At 41.1% G+C, this 20,361-nt stretch overlaps 1 protein-coding gene across 1 annotated transcript; it reads left to right on the forward strand.

The window, feature by feature from the left end:
- Positions 1–3,040: 3,040 nt before the first annotated feature.
- LOC115685533 (protein ACCELERATED CELL DEATH 6-like) lies at positions 3,041–13,513 on the forward strand. Its single transcript, XM_030610610.2, has 3 exons — positions 3,041–3,871; positions 11,871–12,406; positions 12,542–13,513. Exons 1-3 carry the CDS (start codon positions 3,175–3,177, stop codon positions 13,292–13,294), a joined length of 1,986 nt encoding a protein of 661 aa, XP_030466470.1. The 5' UTR covers positions 3,041–3,174; the 3' UTR covers positions 13,295–13,513.
- The last annotated feature ends 6,848 nt before the right edge of the window (positions 13,514–20,361 follow it).

Genomic DNA, 20,361 nt, shown 5'->3' on the forward strand with positions numbered 1-20,361 from the left:
TGCATTCGGCAATTCTCATAGAGAGAATTCATAAAGAAGGAAGTTCTTGTCTTTACCAAAAAAAAAAGAAGGAAGTTCTTGTTTAATGCAAGTTAATTAGTACTGCATATCTTCTGCACTCACTTTTGTTGGGCATTTCTTAACTAGAACTTCAGGCATCCTAGTACTTTGAAATCTGCACGTCTTACTGCTTGCTGTTCATTATGAACGTGATGGACAAAGCCATGTGCAAAATCCAGCCAAGATCACCTGATGACAAGTGTTTAGATGTGCAGATTTGTTTTATACAGTGATTACAAACCTGACTGTTCATTAAGCTTTTTGAGTCTCTTGATGTTGCAGTTGCCTCTCGGGGGAAGAAAAATAATGAAACCGGTGGACGTATTCATACAATCAAGAATGAGTACACTAAAGCAGATGTGTATAACACGCTGGTTGATACGCCTGAAAGATGTATAGTTATTTACTTTTCGTCACGGAAAAGTTACCAATTATTTTTCAATATTACCATTGAAAGGCGTATAGTTATTTACCTTTGCTCTTGTAACTTCACCTAGACACAAATTTTTTTTTTTTTTTTTGGTAACCAAGGTGTCCGGGCCAGCTTGCGCGCACCTCGACTATTCATCGGGGGAGACTAGCACAGCAACCCACCGCCATGGCCCCCCCATTTAAATCACAAGTGCTTAGCTGGGGAATCGAACTTGGGACCAGTGCGCCTAACCACACAATCCCAAGTACGCCCTAATCAACTGAGCTACCCATGGGTGGGTACCTAGACACAATTTTTATACGTTGCTAAGTGCATAAAAATTCACACTGTTCTTTTTAAAAAGAGTACTAACTGCACAAAAAGAAAAAAAGTTGTTTACATATTCAATTGTCTGAATGGCAGAAATTTTAGGTGTTTAGGAGAACTCACATCCCAGCCATGGAACACTCAGTGATCGAGATGTTTCTTTTTCCTTTTCCGTGGTTTTTGTTCTTCCCCAACCGACCAGGCCGCGTGGCAGATCTCTCGCCCGCCCGTTGCCGTCATGAACCCTTGCCGTCGCACCTCGATCTGCCGGCAACATTAACCTCTCACTCGCTGGAGTTGTTCGCTGCACCTCCGTCTCTCTCTTTGCATGGGCTTGCAACCGGTCCCTATGAAGGACGTGAGTCTCGTGACCTCTGTCGATTCACTCTGATGAAGGTTACTCACCTGGCGCGACCCCAGTGGCCGCGATAGTGGGCATCAGCTGTGTTGATCACTCAATTTTCAGAGCAAAATCTTATGCGGCAACCTCTCATGCTTGGATGTCGCCAGTTTTGTTCAGGGTCATTGGGTTACGTTTGCCACTAATAGCCTAGCCCGTAACGAAGTCCGAGATTGAACTGATCTCCAGCTATTAAGGCCCAATTGGACAGATCAATAAGAACAGGGGACTAATTAAGTGAGCATGCATGTTCTTGCAATTATGTAGGCCTTTTCAGGCAGGTCTTAATTAGGTGAGAATGTGCATACCTCAAATCAGGTCCCAAGGACGGTGCACCAGGGCATGTACTCAATGCTCGTTTGAAAAGATTAGTCTTGGACCCTCTCAGGGCTTACCATAGGAGTTTGACACTCGTGATCAGAATGTACGTTTTTGAACCTTAGCTACTGCTCATTGTAAGCGAGCGTGTCATCGCCATATCACCGGAGGCAAGTTGGAGTAAAATCGGAGTGATCCATGTGTCTCGTAAACAAGTCGAACTCAAGCCACAGATGAATAAGGATTTCTTGAGATCTGATCCATGTGTCTTATAAACAAGTCGAACTCAAGCCACAGATGAATAAGGATTTCTTGAGATCGAGGAGCGCCTAGAAGTTCGAACCTGTGACCAAGGGGCTCTATATCCCTTGGAAATAAACCTTAACCAACCCGGCCAACCACCTTGGTGGTCCTTGAAAAGATCAGTAATGAGAAAAAAAATTGGATAGATTGATGTGGTGGACATAATGGATTAAAACGGGAGAATTCGTGGGTGTGTTTTTCCTTGTTGTCCAGTGTAAGTCTCATTGTTTCCAAGTCTTATTGTCCAATTTCTTCGGAGGGACAAAAGTAGTACATCCTAGTTCTCTCTCCTCGCACTCGAAAATGGGCTTCTATTTCTTAGCTAAGAAAAGAATATGCTTTTTACTTTAACATAAGCAATGCCTTTCACTGGTCATGGTAACTTTGGGATGGACGGAAACTGGTGTTCTTTTCGGAATGAGTGGTGATCCAAATCAAATCGTAGCTGTTCATCTTATGGGTATTTCTTCTCGGCCGTAGCTCTTCACACAGCAAAAGCGTACCGCCAAATTCGACAGACGACAATCACGGTCAGGCATAAATACTTCTGTCCTGCGAAAAGTGGCCCCGACATTGTAGGAGGACTCTAATGCTTATTCCTTGGTTGTGTAATCATTACGACTTATAAAAGAGATCCCCACGTGAAACATGCAATATGAATTCTTCCAAAGAGCAAATCATAAAAGTTCATAACTTGCTCATATTCCATCCGAAAATTGTTCCATAGACTCCGCAGAATATTACAGAGTCACTACTAATTACTCTAAAAGCAGATGCAATGAAATTTCCTTTATGTTCATGATCAATTTTCCGACCTTTTCACATAAAATTTATCTTATCTGGTGTTATATATATATAGCATGATATAATATGAAAAGGAATTTGAGAATTCATTGGGTTATATGTTCAAATAAGACATAGCAATGTCTTATTTGAAACAATATTCTCAAAAAGTGTCGATCAAAATTATAAATTGAAACTGAAAAATGGATTCCGTTTTCCTTTTTCATTTGTGATGAGGTTAGGAAAGGGAGTAACTTGCATTTTCATCCGGCAAAATCACTGAAAAGCCGCCACCGATCGAGGAACTTCAAAGTCACAAAAGTCATGCCCGAAAAAGCAAATACCATCTACTTTTGTTCGGAGATGGGGGGGAATGCGGGGCCCACGTGATTTTGACGGGCTTTTATAATAACGTATATGACGTCGCGAGTGGCGTGTGCAACCTCGCCAAATATACTTTCATCAAGAGCGACTCGCAGCAGCAGAGTAGAGCGGTCGATGCGATCAATCTGCTGTGTTCCTTGTTAATTACATACGAGTCCAAGTAGAGCATTCCTTAGACCAATAAATCATGGCCGTAGCGATAAGTCTGCAAGAGAATTCTCTCTGGAGGCACAGGCTGCAGAGATTGGAAGCGTTATTGACGCAAGACTCCGTCTCATGCGATGAGACGACGACCCAGGAGCTATTCACTGCTGCAAAACGAGGCGACGTGGACGAATTCATCCGAGTCGTGGAACGTTACTATTCCGAGCGCAATCTACGTCTGTGTCTGCGGGTCATTCTGAGCCCCTCCGGAAATTCCTTGCTCCATGTCGCCGCGGGCCTCGAGAGAGACGAGATCCTGAGAGCCATCGTAGGCCACTTCTCCGACCAGGATGTGGCCGGGAAAAATTGCAGGGGAGACACCGCGCTTCACTTGGCCGCCAGGGCCAGAAGGGCCCCCGCGGCCCGAGTCCTCATCGGCCGGGCATCGGACGTCGGCGGGGTCGAGATGCAGCGGGCTCTCGTTCAAGTGCAGAACCACAGGGGAAGCACCCCGCTGCATGAGGCCGTCGTGAACGGCCACCTTGAAGTGGTTCAGATCTTGATAAGTGAGGACTTGCAACCCATGTATATGAAGAACAATGAAGGTAAATGTCCGATGTATCTGGCCGTCGAGAGTGGCAACTTGGAGGTTCTCAGGCTTCTGTTGGCAGTGCCACTTGATACCTCGAGGATTCAAGGCGTGTCGCCCGTTCATGCAGCTGTCTTACACGGCAATCTAGGTAATCTTAACTCTGTTTGCAATCCTCAGCATCATCCGTTTACGAGATCCCACGGGGCACAAAAGGGATTTATGTCATCCCGCTCGTGACAAAATAAAAATCGTGCTTTACGCAATTGACTTGCTTAACCCGCTCAGACACGAATCCACACATTTAAATTAAAGTGCTAATGTGTTGGTGTTTTAAACACGGCTAAGTTTTAACAGTTCATACTCATGTCTAATGACATCTTTGTTCTTAAAATATTATAATAACAAAACCCATTTAAAAAAGAATAAAGGGCATGATGAAAACACATCAGGGATGCAAAAGTTATAGAACATAAGAAACGGTAACTCAATAATAAACTCTAGATGTAATGTGAAGTGAAATTACTGTTATTATTTACAAACGTGTTAAACATGTTAAATTGAGATATTGTGTATAAACATGTTTAAGTGTTTATCATGTACACAGTAATACCAAAGGTTAACGTATATTTGCAAATATGTTAACATATAGTATCATATCGATACATGGCATAATGACACGGTTCGATAATTATGTTAGTCATATCATGTGACATGATTTACTAGGTTTGTCGTCTTCGTATTGAGGCAGTTCGACACATTTATCATACTTGTCAAGTTCGAATTAATCATAATCTTGATACACTCTGTTTTGACGTGACATGAATAACCCGACACAACGCAAATCGTTGGTCCTACTTTTCCCCCCTTTTTTGTTCATTTGAATGTTATACTTGTGCCATATGAAACGAAACTACCTCTTACCATCTTTCTAATTAACGGGTTACAAATATGTACATCACCTATACATAATTTTTAATTTTGTAACTTGGGGCATGAGCGTAGAGGTCTGGTTACTTAGAGGCCAATGAAACATCTTACTAGCCCCACATAAAAGTTAAGTCCAAACTTTTCACCAGTGTATATGGTCCTAACGTCAAATAGTTGGTACATAGTTGGTGGAATTTGAAGGAATGACCTCTAGCCATGAGCTGAATATTCCCAACCTCCTCAACCTAATATGCCAACCATGAGGTTGTCCATAATAAGTTTTATTAACAAAAAAGAAAGAAAGGAATATTCCCCACTGCCCAGCCACCTATCTCTCTCTTCCTTTCTCTCTTCACCACCTTTGCATGATGTACGTTGCCGTCTCAAACGCTCGATAGGGTGCCGTCCACCACCGGTGTTCATTTGAAGAAACGCACGCGATTTTAAGGGAAAAATTTATGTATATATTTTTCTCTTACTCCAATTTACAAAGCTTTGTCTATATATACACAACAGAGGACACAAACACTAGAACTCTTCCTTATCAGGAGATAAAATAATCAAGAGACAAAATAGGAAGTAAATATTACATATTCCTAAATTAGCTCTAATTCACAGCTCATGTCAACACTCCCCCTCAAGTGGGCGAAAAGATATCTTTGATACCCAACTTGACAAGAAAGCTGTGAAAGGCTCTACTCGACACTGCCTTAGTAAGTATATCTGCCAACTGATCTTCAGACCTGACAAAGGGAAACTGAACCACCTTAGCATCCAAATTCTGCTTTACAAAATGTCTGTCAACTTCAATGTGCTTGGTTCGATCATGGTGTACCGGATTGTGAGAAATGTCAATCACTGCTCTATTATCACAGAATAATCTCATCTCGGATTTCGGTGGGAAGCCAAGTTCCGTCATTAACCTCTTGAGCCATAGTAGTTCACACAACCCTTTGGCCACTTCTCTAAATTCTACCTCAGCACTGGACAAGGCTACCACCTTCTGCTTCTTGCTCCTCCATGTAACCAAGTTTCCCCCCATAAACGTGAAATATCCATACGTAGACCTCCCATCCGAGATATTGCCTGCACAATCCGCATCCGTAAACCCCTCCACCTCAAGATGACCATTCTTTGCAAAGAACAAACCTTTTCCAAGAGCTGACTTCAAGTAACACAGAATTTGAGTTACAGCATTCATATGATCCTTACTCGGAGCATGCATAAATTGACTCACAACACTTACAGCATAGGCAATATCAGGATGAGTGTGTGACAAATAAATTAGTCTACGCAATAACCTTTGATATCTGTTTTTATTCATCGAAACCTGATCTGGATACTCCCCAAGTTTATGATTCTGAACTATAGGGGTGTCAGCGGGCTTGCGCTCCAACATTCCAACTTCGGCCTACAAGTCCAACACATACTTTCTCTGAGACAAGAAAATACCTCCCTTCGATCTGGCCACTTCAATGCCTAAAAAATACTTCAACCCTCCAAGATTCTTCATCTCGAGCTCTTCCGCTAGCTTGTCTTGGAGTCTCGAAATTTCTTCAAGGTCATCTCCTGTGATAATCATATCGTCTACATATATAATCAAGGCCGTTACCTTACCTTCACGTCGCTTTAGAAACAAAGTGTGGTTCGAGTTACTTTGAGAATACCTATACTTTCTCATTGCTGAACTAAAGTGACCAAACCAAGCACAGGGTCCAACACATACTTTCTCTAAGACAAGAAAATACCTCCCTTCGATCTGGCCACTTCAATGCCTAAAAAATACTTCAACCCTCCCAGATTCTTCATCTCGAACTCTTCCGCTAGCTTGTCTTGGAGTCTCGAAATTTCTTCAAGGTCATCTCCTGTGATAATCATATCATCTACATATATAATCAAGGCCGTTACCTTACCTTCACGTCGCTTTAGAAACAAAGTGTGGTTCGAGTTACTTTGAGAATATCCATACTTTCTCATTGCTGAACTAAAGTGACCAAACCAAGCACGGGGTGATTGCTTTAACCCATACAATGATCGTTTCGATTTGCACACCATATTGGGTTGAGTGACACAACTATACCCAGGTGGAACATCCATGTAGATTTCTTCCTCTAAATCCCCATGAAGAAATGTATTCTTCACATCAAATTGATGCAACGGCCAGTCCAGATTTGCTGCAAGAAACAACAATACTCTCACAGTATTAAGCTTCGCAACGAGAGAAAACGTTTCTTGGTAGTCCACACCATAAGTTTGTGTATACCCCTTCGCTACTAGCCGCGCCTTGTACCTCTCAATGGAACCATCTGCTTTGTATTTGATAGTAAATACCCACTTACACCCCACTTCTTTCTTTCCCTCCGGCAACTCAACAAGACTCCAAGTCTTGTTTTTTTGCAACACTTCCATCTCTTCTTTCATTGCCTGAACCCACTTGGGATCCCTCAGAGCTTCTTGCACCCCACTAGGAACCCGGGTTGCAGAGACATTTGATACAAATGTCTTCAAAGGTTCAGATAATCTTTCTGTTAAGACGTAATTTGCAATAGGATACCTTGATCTCCACTCTTCTATGTCTGGTGAATACCGACTAGGGGGCTTGCCATGATTGTATCTATCAGGTAATTTATATCTAACAACCGCATCAGAATCATCAAAGGAATCAGCCATAGTAGGAGAACTTACCTCGGGAGAATGGTTGGGTACTAAAGAGGGGACATCATGAGTGAGAGAGGGCTGTTCTTTAGACTGTTCAAAAGCATCCTGTATCAATACCAGTTGCCGGTCACCTCCTACCGAGGCTTGATGTTTGTCCTTCGCAACTTCTGTTGTCGACCCTGTCACGGCTTGAGATGCCACTCTCTCTTCCGACGATACTACTGGGGTGTGCCGTGAGTTAGACCCAACCCCTGCCAAAATACCACCACTCTCCCACCAATGTTCCGTTTCTCGATGTATCTCCCCCTGAAAGGGACAATTGGTGTTAGGGAAGAAGAATTCAGACTCAATAAATGTGACATCCATGGTGACATGAGTCTTCTTAGTGGTCGGATTGTAGCAGCGATAGCCCTTCTGATGGGTTCCATATCCAAGAAAAACACACCGGATAGCACAAGGATCCAGCTTAGTCTGTTGGTTCTTGTGAAGATGAACATAAGCTACACACTCGAACACTTTAGGGGGAAGTGTCGAGACCGAGGGAAGAGAAACATGTGTCAAAAGGACTTGCAACGGGGTCTTGAAGTTTAGCATGCGAGAGGGCATCCGATTCATCAGGTGGACCGCAGTAACAATGGCTACATCCCAAAAACGAGTGGGAACATGCCTACCCCCCAAGAGAGCCCACACTGTCTCGATAATATGGCGGTTCTTCCTTTCTGCAACCCCATTCTGCTGGGGGTCTGAGTGTACGACGTCTCATGAATAAGACCATGTTCCTGGAAATATCCAGTGAGATATTGATTTACATATTCGCCCCCATTGTCTATACGAAAGATGCAAATTTGTGCTCCAAATTGGGTTTCAAACATGCGATGAAACACCTGAAATATGGTAGAGACTTCATTCTTGTGCTTCATCAAATACAACCACGTCATCCGTGTGCAATCATCGATAAACGTCACAAACCATCGAATTCCCGAAAGAGTGGTAATCGGTGAAGCACCCCACACATCAGAATGAATTAACACAAAAGGTGTTGTGCTTTTATTAAATCTCAATGGAAAAGGAACACGATGACTCTTTGCCAAGATGCATGTTTCACACCGGAATACAAAATTTGATAAATCCTTAAACAACTTGGGAAACAAGTACTTCAAATACCCAAAAGACGGATGTCCTAATCAACGGTGCCACAACCATATTTCTTTCTCCCTACTAGTAGTCTGACCCTGGGTATGATTAACTCTGCCAGTGGTGAGATCATCCACATATTATAGCCCTCCCCTCTTAGTACCACGTCCAATAATCTCTTTTGTGAGGATATCCTGAAATAAACAAAAATTGGGGTACATGAGAACACTGCAATTCAACTCCTCAGCAACTTGCCCAACAGATAATAATTGATTAGATAATGAGGGCACAAGCAAGGTGTGAGATAAAGAGAGGGAAGGCGTGAGAGCAACACTCCCATCCCCTGTCACTGGATAGCTACGGCCATTAGCATTATAGATACTTTGTTGTTGCGGAGTGGTGTGGCAGATAAAATCATCAGGATTGGGCGTCATATGATCGGTAGCGCCTGAATCAACAATCCACCCATTGTCCCCACCCTGATGAGTATTGACAAAAATATATCCGTAGTTTCCTTCAGGAGCCGAGGTAGAGGTACTGGTGGAGTCTACCTGTGGAACCAATGAGAGAGGCGAGTCCCCAGTGGCCAACGACGCTTGTCCTTTACCCCCATTAGCTGTAGTCTCAGTCTTTTTCTTGGCCTGCAAATCTTTCCACCAATCGGGGTACCCATGTAACTTAAAGCAAGTCTCCTTGGTACGTTCTGGATTCCCACAATGGGTACATCCCCCAAGTTGGTTGTGGCTTATGCTTGGAACCTGCATTGGACTTGCCACCCAGAGATGTTAGCTGTAAAGTTCTAGGTTCCAGGCTACTGTCAAGAGACCGTGGCCCCATCCTCCTCCCATGAGATACCATTGCAGCAACGGAAGAGGGGGCATCTGCATTGGTCAACATCACAGCTTGACATACTCGTCGGACCTGTGCGTAAGCTTGTTCCACCGTAGGAAACGGTTGCATTTGTAACACATCAGCCCTAACATTGTCAAGGCGATCATCAAGACCATCAAGAAAGGTGTAGACACGATCTTCTTGAAGAGCTGTGTTGTAGCGCTCAATGTCAGTAGGACACGACATGGGATTAGGGCGGCGAAAATCAATCTCCTGCCAGAGTCCTTGAAGATCATTGTAGTACTTTTCGATAGAGCCCTTTGCCTGTTTCATGCGCTTCAAATCATACCCCTGGGAAGCATCAGTGCCATCAAAAAACGTGGTAGCCATTGAATCCCAAACTGTTTTTGCAGTTGAGAATTGGATAAAATTGCCAATCAACGCCGGATCCATGGAATTGATCAACCATCCTTTCACCGTCGAGTCTTCGGTTTTCCACTTCCGAAACTGAGGGTCTATAGGTAAAGGTTCCAGAAGGTTTCCGTTGATGTATCCCAACTTGTTTTTGCCAGAGATATACATCTCCACCACTTGGGACCATAAACCATAATTGGTTCCATCTAGTTTGATTGTAATTTGTGAGGCGGATTAATCATTGTGCGATGTCGGATTTTGGGTTTGATTTTGGGTGAGGATCTAAGTCAATTTCGATGTCAAATTCTCAAGAAGTGGTTCTGTCTGATTCTGGGGAACCACTTCTCCTGTAGAAGTTTGATCTGCCATCGGTTTGTGTTTATGCAAGAATCAAGGACAATAGTAGTAGTTCCACGTAGAGCTGATCGACACAGCAAAGAGATCTGGTCAGTACAATGGTTGATGTCGCGGATGAATCTCCTTTGTCGCGGATGGGTCAGTGCGGCGACGATTCTAGTCGCGGCGTGTCTGTGTAGCAGCGATACAAGCTGCAGTGGGTTTGGTCTAGGTCGGAACTGCGTCGATCAGATTTGACGCGGTGTCTCGTGCAATGGTCCCCTTGGAAAGATGACGGTGAGTGTTGGGCGCGGGCAAATCACTCAACGTCCCGTCGAATGTATCACTAAAAAATCAAAAACTGAAATTACCAAACCACCAAAAAATCGAACCCTAATTTCAATATCCCCTGGAATCTTCAACAGCCATCTTTCGTCATCTTCCCTTTTGTTAAATTTGAGTTCTCCGGTTGTACGGGGGCGGCGGATCTGATCGATTTTAGAGTCCCTGGTTCAACTATGCTCTGATACCATGAAGAAACGCATGCGATTTTAAGGGAAAAATTTATGTATATATTTTTCTCTTACTCCAATTTACAAAGCTTTGTCTACATATACACAACAGATGACACAAACCCTAGGACTCTTCCTTATCAGGAGATAAAATAATCAGAAGACAAAATAGGAAGTAAATATTACATATTACTAAATTAGCTCTAATTCACAGCTCATGTCAACATCATTGCGGTTCCTCTCTCTACATTTGATCACGCAACCTAGCCTCATAGAGAGAGAGAGAGAGAGAGAGAGAGAGAGAGAGAGAGAGAGAGAGAGAGAGAGAGAGAGAGAGAGAGAGAGAGAGAGAGAGAGAGAGAGAGAGAGAGAGAGAGAGAGAGAGAGAGAGAGAGAGAGAGAGAGACCAGATGACCAAGGTGGAGTGACGGTGAAGATGATGGAGGGACATCGACAATGACGGCAACAAAGGGCAACCGAGCAGCAATGATGGCACCGGCAAAGTGAGCGGAGGGCAGGGCTCTCGCTGAGTGAGATCGAGAGGGGAAGAAATAGAGGAGGAGGAAGAAGAGGAAGTGGAGGAGAGAGAGAGGTCTTCTAATACTAACCTTTTAGTTTTTACAAGAATAAAATGTGAAATTTTGCAAGACCATTGCTAGCTTTTCTAAGCTGTTAAATAAATGCATGATTTAATATTTAAGTGGTTAACATTCTCCCTCACATATAAACTAGAGATTGGCCTTAGATTAAAGCGTATAAATATATAAGAGAGGCAAATAAGGGATTTGAAAAAATTTGAACTCGAGACCTCATTCTTTGATACCATGTTAGAATTTTCAATATAAAAGTTTAAGCAATAGGTGAATGGAGATTATATGAATATAAGGCCCATTGAAACTCTATAGACAAGCAATGTGAGACATTTTTAACGGCCCCTCTCACATGTAAACCGGACTGAAAGTGGCACGTCAAATTGACGGACAGGGAACCTCATAGGCAAATTGAGGCGGAATATGGCTTTGATATCATGTGAAATTTGATAGAATCACTGCCAATTGTTTTAGATATTTTAAACTATTAGTTGAAGGTGTAGTTTAATATTTTAAATGATTTAGTACTCCTCTTCAAGGGTAGACTGGACTTTGGACTAAGATTAAAGTGTGTAAATATATATAGGGAGGCAAATGAGATATTTAGAAAGATTTGAATTCAAGACCTCTTGCTCTATTATTAAGTAAAATTTTATGGGATCACTATCAATTATTTTAAAAAATTAAACTGTTAGATGGATGCGTGGTTTAATATTTAAATGGTTTTATTTGGCACTTAATCTAGACATGCTGAGGGAAATTTCTGAGAGAAATCCACGATTGTTTGGATTAAAAGACGATAGACACAGCACTCCGCTTCATTTGGCAGCATACATCAATTACTTTGATGGCATCAAATTCCTGCTTCAAAAATTCACCTCGAGCGCAGTTGAATATGATAGAGATGGCCATTTTCCGATTCACGTTGCTTGTAAAGAGGGTCATGTTCAAGCAATCAAGGAGCTGCTCAGGCAGTGGCCAGACCCCACAGAGTTGATCAATCGACATGGACAAAACATCCTTCATGTTTGCGCCAAGCACGGAAGAATCCAGGCAGTGAGGTACATACTCAGGCATGCCGACCTTGAGAAGCTCATCAACGAGAGAGACAACGAGGGGAATACGCCTCTGCATTTGGCCACATTGCCATGGCACCCTGTGGTTTTGCTTGATCTCGTGCTGGACAAAAGAGTTGATCGTAAGCTTCTCAACAGTGAACGCTTGACGGCTCGAGACCTTGCGACGGAGCAAATCAAAAGAACGGATACTACGTTTCAAAAGGTATGCACTCACTAGAAACTCCAAAATTAAACATTAACAATCACAAAATTAAGCAATCCTTTCTATCTTCATGCGGTATGTACGACAACTTCGAATTACAATGACTCCGTATTTTCTTGTTTAACCGATGCCTAGAGATTATCATCAATGATTTTGACATCTGCCGGGGCACCTACAAGTAAAGATTTGGCTATCTACAAGTCAAGAAATCGAGAAACTATGGCGGAATATACAGTCCTTGCTCTGCAAACCGGAGGTATATTGAGCGGACAGGCGAATGCTCGTTCGATAGTTGCCATGCTCGTGGCAACCGTGACCTTTGCAGCCGGTTTTGCGGTTCCTGGAGGTTTCGTCGAGAGTTCTGGAGCTAACCCAGGAACGGCAACAATGCTGAACAGGGGCATGTTCCAGGCCTTTGTCATTTGCAACGCCATTGCGATGTACAATGCCATAGTCGTGGTTGTCATGCTGTCTTGGGCACAACTCAATGACTCTTACGTTGCTCTAACTGCCCATATAATTGCCATAAAGGGGCTGTTGGTAGCTCTCGTAACAATGTCCATAGCATTTATGGCCGGTGGCTATGTGCTCGTAAGCAAGCTCACTTGGCTCGCCTCTGTTGTCCTGTTGATCGGAGCTGTCGGTCTGTACCATATCTTCGCTCTGTACCTGGCAATGTACGTTCCTTTTGTGGTAAATACGCCCTATATCCGTTGCATAGCCTTCCATATCATCCGCCTAGGAATCGCAATATCGAGAATTTTAGTTTGCTTCCCTGATGTGCTGCAAGATGAAGACTCCCGACCTGCGGGCATCAATGGAACAAGGACAGCGGTGACGTTGCATGTGAATCGCCCGGCCACTTTGCCTCCGGCCGGTGGTACTTAGCCTTGCCAATCGATTCGAGGAGAACTTCATTAAATGTTGCCTATCGTAGACATGTCGAGCTTCTTTGCTTGACACGTCAAGTGGTCAAGTTTCAAGAATCCAGTTGCTATTGATGGAGACACCCTTCTCTTTCCTTTTGTTTGACCTTGGAAAAACCGCACCGTCCTTGCTTTGCATCGATTGGGTGGTAAATAATGGAGACACTGTTATTTCGGTCTTTTAGACATCTTCTGGTATTCGGATATATAATTATCGGTCTACTTGGGCGTGGCGTTGTATGGTACATAAATTAAATGCCGTGCGTTGCACGGGTTGAAGGATACGATTTGTAACGGTGACTGTGTTGAATTAAGTATTGAACCTTGTTGAGTCATAAAAGAATGGCTTCCTTTTCACTTTAGTTCACCTTTTGCTGAATTACAGAAAACCAGACAAATCATAGGGGAGAAAATGAGGACAACATCGACGAAATCAATCATTTCCAAGTATATTGCCGAAAGAGGACAGGACGAGATGAGTGTATAAAGAGGAGACTGGCAGATGGTTTGTCCTATCAAAAGGTTGGATTGCATTTTTTTATCAATGCTTTGATTCTTGCTATGAAACCCCCTTTTGGGATGATTAGGCCTTTCAATGGGGAAAAGAACTAGTTCAATGAACGCCGTGAACGTGCACAATCTAGTTACCGACACGTCCCTTTCAAAAACAAGGAATTACAAAACGGGGACAATCAGTTCATATTGTTGTACGCGATCTTTGAAGTTACTGTTTAAGTCCGATTGTTATTGTTATTTTCGGGTCGGAATCCTGTGTTATTGTATACTAGTTTGGATTTATTACCATTCTTTTAGTCAAAGTTTAGTTTTTATTTCAAAAAAGTAAAAGGTAACAATTGTAGTCATGGTACCCACCCATCGGTGGCCGCGTTGGTTTGCGCTCAGTTCCTTTCACGAGAGGTCTTGGGTTCAAACTCGCCCATCGGTGATTTAAGTGGGGGGTCGTGGCGGTGGGATGCTGTGCTAGCCCCTCTCGAGGACTAGTCGGGCATCACCGCTGGTTTGAGCCCTAGCTCGCCGGCAGCGCGGACACCTCTGTTATAAAAAAAAAAAAATTTGTAGTCATGGTGGCCCTCTCATTTTAGCTCTTTAGCCAAAAAAGAAGAAGGGTTAATACTACGAAAACCTTCAAATTGATATATTTATGACAAATTTATCCTAAGTTTGTTTTCGTTAAATTTTAGTGTCAAATTGCTTTGTTAAATAAAACACGGCAGTTGACGGATGTACTGATTTTATGTTTTACCCTCCATTTGTTATAAGTGTACCAGTTTGTGATTTTTTGCGGTATTAATCCAATTTAAAGGAAACTAACGGATGATAAGTTTGTCACAAATGTACCAATTTGGGGTAAATTTGTCATAAACGTATCAGTTTGGGATTTTTTATTTATTGACCCAAAAAAGAAAAGGAAAAGTGCTCAAAGTGTCATACCTCACGCGCGCACATATATATATATAACGAAAAGTGGCGGGCTAGCTTTCGGCGCCTATCTAAAATTAACTTAAAATGTTACACAACGTGGTATTTAAAGATATCAATTGGATGAATGCATGATCCATGTTAAATCCTATGCTCAAAGTATAGTGGAGTCTTAAAATTTTTAAACCGCGTAATTCTATTCCAATTTTGGGAATACTGCACAATCGGTGTGTTCATTAGCTTTATCTATTGCATGATTTGGATATTTTGAATATCAATTGGACTTCATCATCTATGAACCTTTAATGAAATTATCTCCAAAGAAATGTCAATATATGGATGTTGACAGAGTTTGTTTCCGAGCAATGTTTGCCTCGTAGAAGGATTAACGTCAGTGCAGAGGTAATGCTAGAAGCAGGATGAAGTAAAGAGGATATAAAGAGAACAGGGAAAAGTACCAAAAAAGTCATTAATTTATTGTATTTATATCAATTCAGTCGTAAATCTTTCAATTGGACCAATTTAGTCCTAAACCTTTTCATATTATTACCAATTTAGTCCATTCGGCCAACTTAGGCACGTCGGCTGTTCTATATGACACGGCAAGCGCTGACGTGGACTTATTTTATCATTTTTCATGTTTTTTTATCAATATTTTCTTTTCTTTTTTCTTTTTCTTCTCTTTTCCTTCTTTTTGGATTACCTATATTAATCGGCATGTTAGGGCCAATAGGAATGTTCACATTGGGTGGTACCAATAGACCACCCACCTTAGATTTTCAACATTTGGCAATTGGTTGGCCTGTTGACCAGTTTGATTTGCTAAATTAATGTTATCAATTTGGTTATTTGACCAACATTAGCCTGGTTATTCCCATAATTCTCACCTTGATTGTTGACTACTTTGACCAACATTATTAGCATCAATAAATAGAGAAAGACTAGGAACGTATCCGTTGAATGATCTTGGCCTCGAGAGGGCGTCATTCACGCAATAATGACGATTGGCTTGATCGCGTCGGATGTATGACTCACAATGTAGTTGGCCATATTCTGCTATTCTTCGAACAATCTCCTCATGATTGACACCATGTTGGGATTTGAGGCACCGTCCTCAAACTGCTCACTAGTATAATGAATCGGAAGATCAACTTCCTCACGTCAATTATATTATGTCGCTCTCCTAGTGGTTGAAGTATAAAAATGCACGGCCGTCTCACTACCAGTTTGTGGTAATGGATTGTTGTTGCCAGTAGTATTGTTGTACTCTTGTTGATTTATGGTTCTTGCCATCATGATCTCCTCAAATCACAAAATTTGACCCGTCGAGCGCGCCAAAAAGATATTTTACTGAAAATTATGAAATATCTTTCAAAGAATTGATGGATTGATGAGTGAATAAATAAAGCTTGAGAATGGTCCTTTGTTGATTTTGGATTGGAAAATAAATTTTAAGAAAATTAAAGGTACGAAAACTTGAGACAATCATATCTAGCCTTGTAGATTGTAAAATGTAAAGATAAATAGAAATTTGTAGAAGGACGTAGAGTTCTATGATTAATCGAGGTGGGTTGTACAATGGATAGCTTGGGTATTTATAACCCTCTACCCAACGGTTACAGAATTTAAATAAAGAAATAATTTCATAATTTTATGGGTAATTACAAGAAATTACATAATCTCTTATTATCTAGCAACACTTATCTACAAAAAGTTATAAAAAATCCTAAACTTGGGACAATGGACACAACCACCTAGCGATTGTTTTTTATGTCGATTACTCGGTGTATACAACTTTTTCGATAACTTCTGAAGTCTTGATGAAGGCTCTCGTTGATAACATTCAAGATCTTGTCGATGACTTCCTTGGCAAGTTGTTGATTGCTTTGTTCACTATTAATTAAATTTTGCTCTCATCGATTAAGTCTGATACTTGTTGATAATAGCAAAACATTGGTCAATTTTTTGTGTCAACGATATTTAAATGAATTTATACATTCATTGTCTGAATGATAGATATTTTAGGCGTTTAAGAGAAAACACATCTCAACCATCGAACACTCAATGATCGAGATGTGTTCTCCTTTTCTTTTCTTTTTCTTTTCCCTTTTTGGTCAAGCTCACTTGGCTCGCCTCTCTCGTCCTGTTGATGGGAGCTGGCACCCTATTTTGCATCTGCCTTCTATACATGGCAATGTACGTTCATCTCGGGATGAATCGGCACTATCTCCGCTCCATAGCCTTCTATGTCATCTGCCTAGGAATTGCGATATCGAGATTATGGAAGATGGAGACTCTGGACCTGCAGCATGAATGGAACAAGGATGACGGTGACCGTCGAACTCGATTCACCCAGCCACTTTGTTCAGTGGCGATTAGCCATGAATCTGAGACAAAAACCGCACCGTCATTGCTTGCACCGGTTGCGGTGGTAAAAAAATTGGAGATGCGGTCAATTCATTCGTCCGTGTTCCATCTTTTGGACATCTTCCGGTATCCCTATGTCTAACTATCGGTCTACTTGGGTGTGGCTTTGCCTGGTATATGCTAGTTAATTAGATGCTCTGTGTTGCACGCATAGAAGGATACATTTTTGAGTGACTTGTGATCGAAGAACTGAACCTTGTCGAGACATACAGAATGGTTTCTCTTTACTTTAGTTTACTTTTTGCTTTATTCTGTCGGAAAACCAGACAAATCATAGTGGCCAAAATGAAAACAACATCAACGCAATCAATCATTTCCAAGTATGATGGCGAAAGAGGATGCCACAAGATGAGTGTATAAAGCTAGGAGGAGACTGCAGACGCACGGTGCCCAAGAAGGACAGTCTTTACGATTAATGCTTTGATTCTTGCTGTGAAACCCCGTTTTGGAATAATATGGTGGGAAAAAAGCTAGTTCAATTTTAGAAATCACGCAAGGCGATCAATCATCACAACAAAAGGGAATAACCTCAATGTCGTTTTGCTTTCGATAGTTATAACGGAGAATACAATGAACGCAATGAATGTACACCCTCGAGTCACCTATATGTCCCTTTCAAAAACAAGAAATTATAATAATTGGAGGAAAATATATAGTCATTCATATTGTGGTACGAGAACCTTGGAGTTACTCTTTAGGTCCTATTTTCATTGTTATTTTCAGGTTGGGATCCATGCATTTTTGTATACTAGCTTGGATTTATTATCACTCTTGTATGCTCCGTTTGTTTCGCTGAAAATGAATAATTTGGAAAATATTTTTCTAAAAATAATTGCTCGTAACGTTTAAAATAATTATTCAATGAAAAATATTTTCACCATCGACAATAATTTATGTCAATAATTTATGTCTATACAATAATTTAGATATGCAATTCTAAATGAGAAAAATATGAATGCAATCTATCCTATTGTGCAATGCAATTTTTTTTTTGTATCTTTCATAAAAACAATATTTCCTAAATTAGTAGCATGCAATATAAGCCCATATAATTTAAATATTCTCCGCGATCCATGATGAAATTAAAGATACTTAGGTATCCGATCTTAGATCTTAAACATCGAAACCTCAATTGTCAAATAAATGCGCAATGAAATAAACTAGGAAATTGCCTTTTGGGAGAACGCCTAATAAATCAAATCAAGTGTTATATGTTGTAATTATGGTTATTAATGGTTTAACAAAAGTGAGCACAACAAGATATGTCTCTTCAGTTCACATGTCTCTTTAATTCATGTATCTATTGAATTTATGTATTTCTTTAATACATGTACCTCTTGAATTTATGTATCTTTTAGTTCATGTATCTCCTCAGTACATGACTTCTCAAACTTTATAAATTGATTTGAACTACTCTTCATTTCGGAGAGGAAGAACAAATAATGCATCTCTTCATTCAATTTTCTCTAAGTATGCCAGTTTCAAGAAGAGTTCGATTGAGTCATGTTTGAATAGTACTAATACAAACGGGTTCAATGTATTGTATCTTGGGAGGCATAATTCGTAAATCTGCATAGCATCATTAGTAGGAACTAATCGCCTTAAGAAAATTTGGTAATCCGTACCTCACCTCTTGTTTAATTTTGTTATAATTGTATAGTAACTGTGCAAGTTCAAATTTGGTTTGTAATTGTGTCCTCTTTATTTGTTAATAATAGATACTCAATATATTTACTCATTGACTTGGTCATAATAAAGTTGTTGTCGCTTTCTCGGAGTTATTATTTCTTTTTATTTTTACCAGTTACAGTAAATAGTATCGTGTTACGTTTGTTCCTACAATCCTAAGGCCACTATTTTCCTTACTTTTTGTTGGATTCATCAAAAAATTGAGATGGCTGCTAACAATCAAGTACCCAATAACGTCTAAAACGTTTCGGGGACATTCCTATGGTTGATTCGACAGCTGTTGTTGGAGAGATTCAGACCTTGGGGCCTGGTTTTGTGGTAGCAAGTGCTGCGGGCCTTCGAACCAAGACCATTTATGGTGGTATGGGTACAAGTCAAATGGCCAATGTATCCGGGATTGGTTTTCATAACAGTATAGGCCAAATAGCATATGGTTCCATTTCTAGAGGGGTGGTTCGACACAATTTGCCGCTGAGCTAAGCAACAAGAACTTGAAACCCTAGTGGGGGCAACAAGGTGATGGGACATGGGCCCGGATCCATGCCGTGGTTCTTTGTTGGCCTGCTCGTTCCAAGCCAAGAGTTGGTTCATGTGGTTTGGGCAATGGCTCGAGGGCAAAGGCTCGGGTCTCATATGCACTAAAGCGGAGGGCTCGAGGACGAAAACCTCCCACTCTTGGCAGTCGAAGGACAACTGGTCGGTGTTGCTCAGGCCCACCTTGGCCAATGGGCTAAGTCCTACTGAACCAACAAGGTTACCATTCTACAAATTTTTGTAATTGTGGAGGTGCGTAGCCAAGGTGGCGATTCCTCCTCCTAAACAAACTCGGTTGGGACCTAAAATGGTGGATTACATATTTATCAGTTATGCTCAAAATAGTAGCACATACAGATTTTTAGTTCACAAATCTAAAAATGTGAAAATCCATGCCAATAATATCCTAGAATCAAGGGATTCTGAGTTCTTTGAGAATATATATCTTGCAAAAAGAAATCAGGATGAATCTTCTCAGAAGAGATTTAGAAAATTAGAATTTGAGAATGATAAAGTTTAGTCTGAAGAAGTGAAACTTCAAAGGAGTAAGAGGTCGCGGATTGAAAAATCTTTCGGACCTAATTTTTTTACATACATGTTAGAAAGTGAGCCTCAAACGTTTAAAGATGCAATGTCATCTTCAGATGCTCATTTATGGAAAGAAACTGTTGGCAATGAGATTGATTCTATCCTAAGTAAGCATACTTGTGAATTGGTTAATCTTCCATCTGGAAATAAATCAATTGGATGCAAATGGATATTTGAAAAGAAGTGTAAAGCTGATGGTTCCATTGATAAATATAAAGCATGATGTGTTGCCAAATCGTTTAAACAAAGAGAGGGTCTAAACTACTTTGATACTTAGTCACATGTAACAAGACTAACATCAATTAGGATGTTGATTATAACTTCTCTATACAATTCGCAGATACATCTAAT

This window comes from Syzygium oleosum, unplaced genomic scaffold, assembly GCF_021117445.2.
Source record: "Syzygium oleosum isolate NSW1041296 unplaced genomic scaffold, Sole_v2.1 Sole_v2.10, whole genome shotgun sequence".
NCBI lineage: Eukaryota > Viridiplantae > Streptophyta > Magnoliopsida > Myrtales > Myrtaceae > Syzygium > Syzygium oleosum.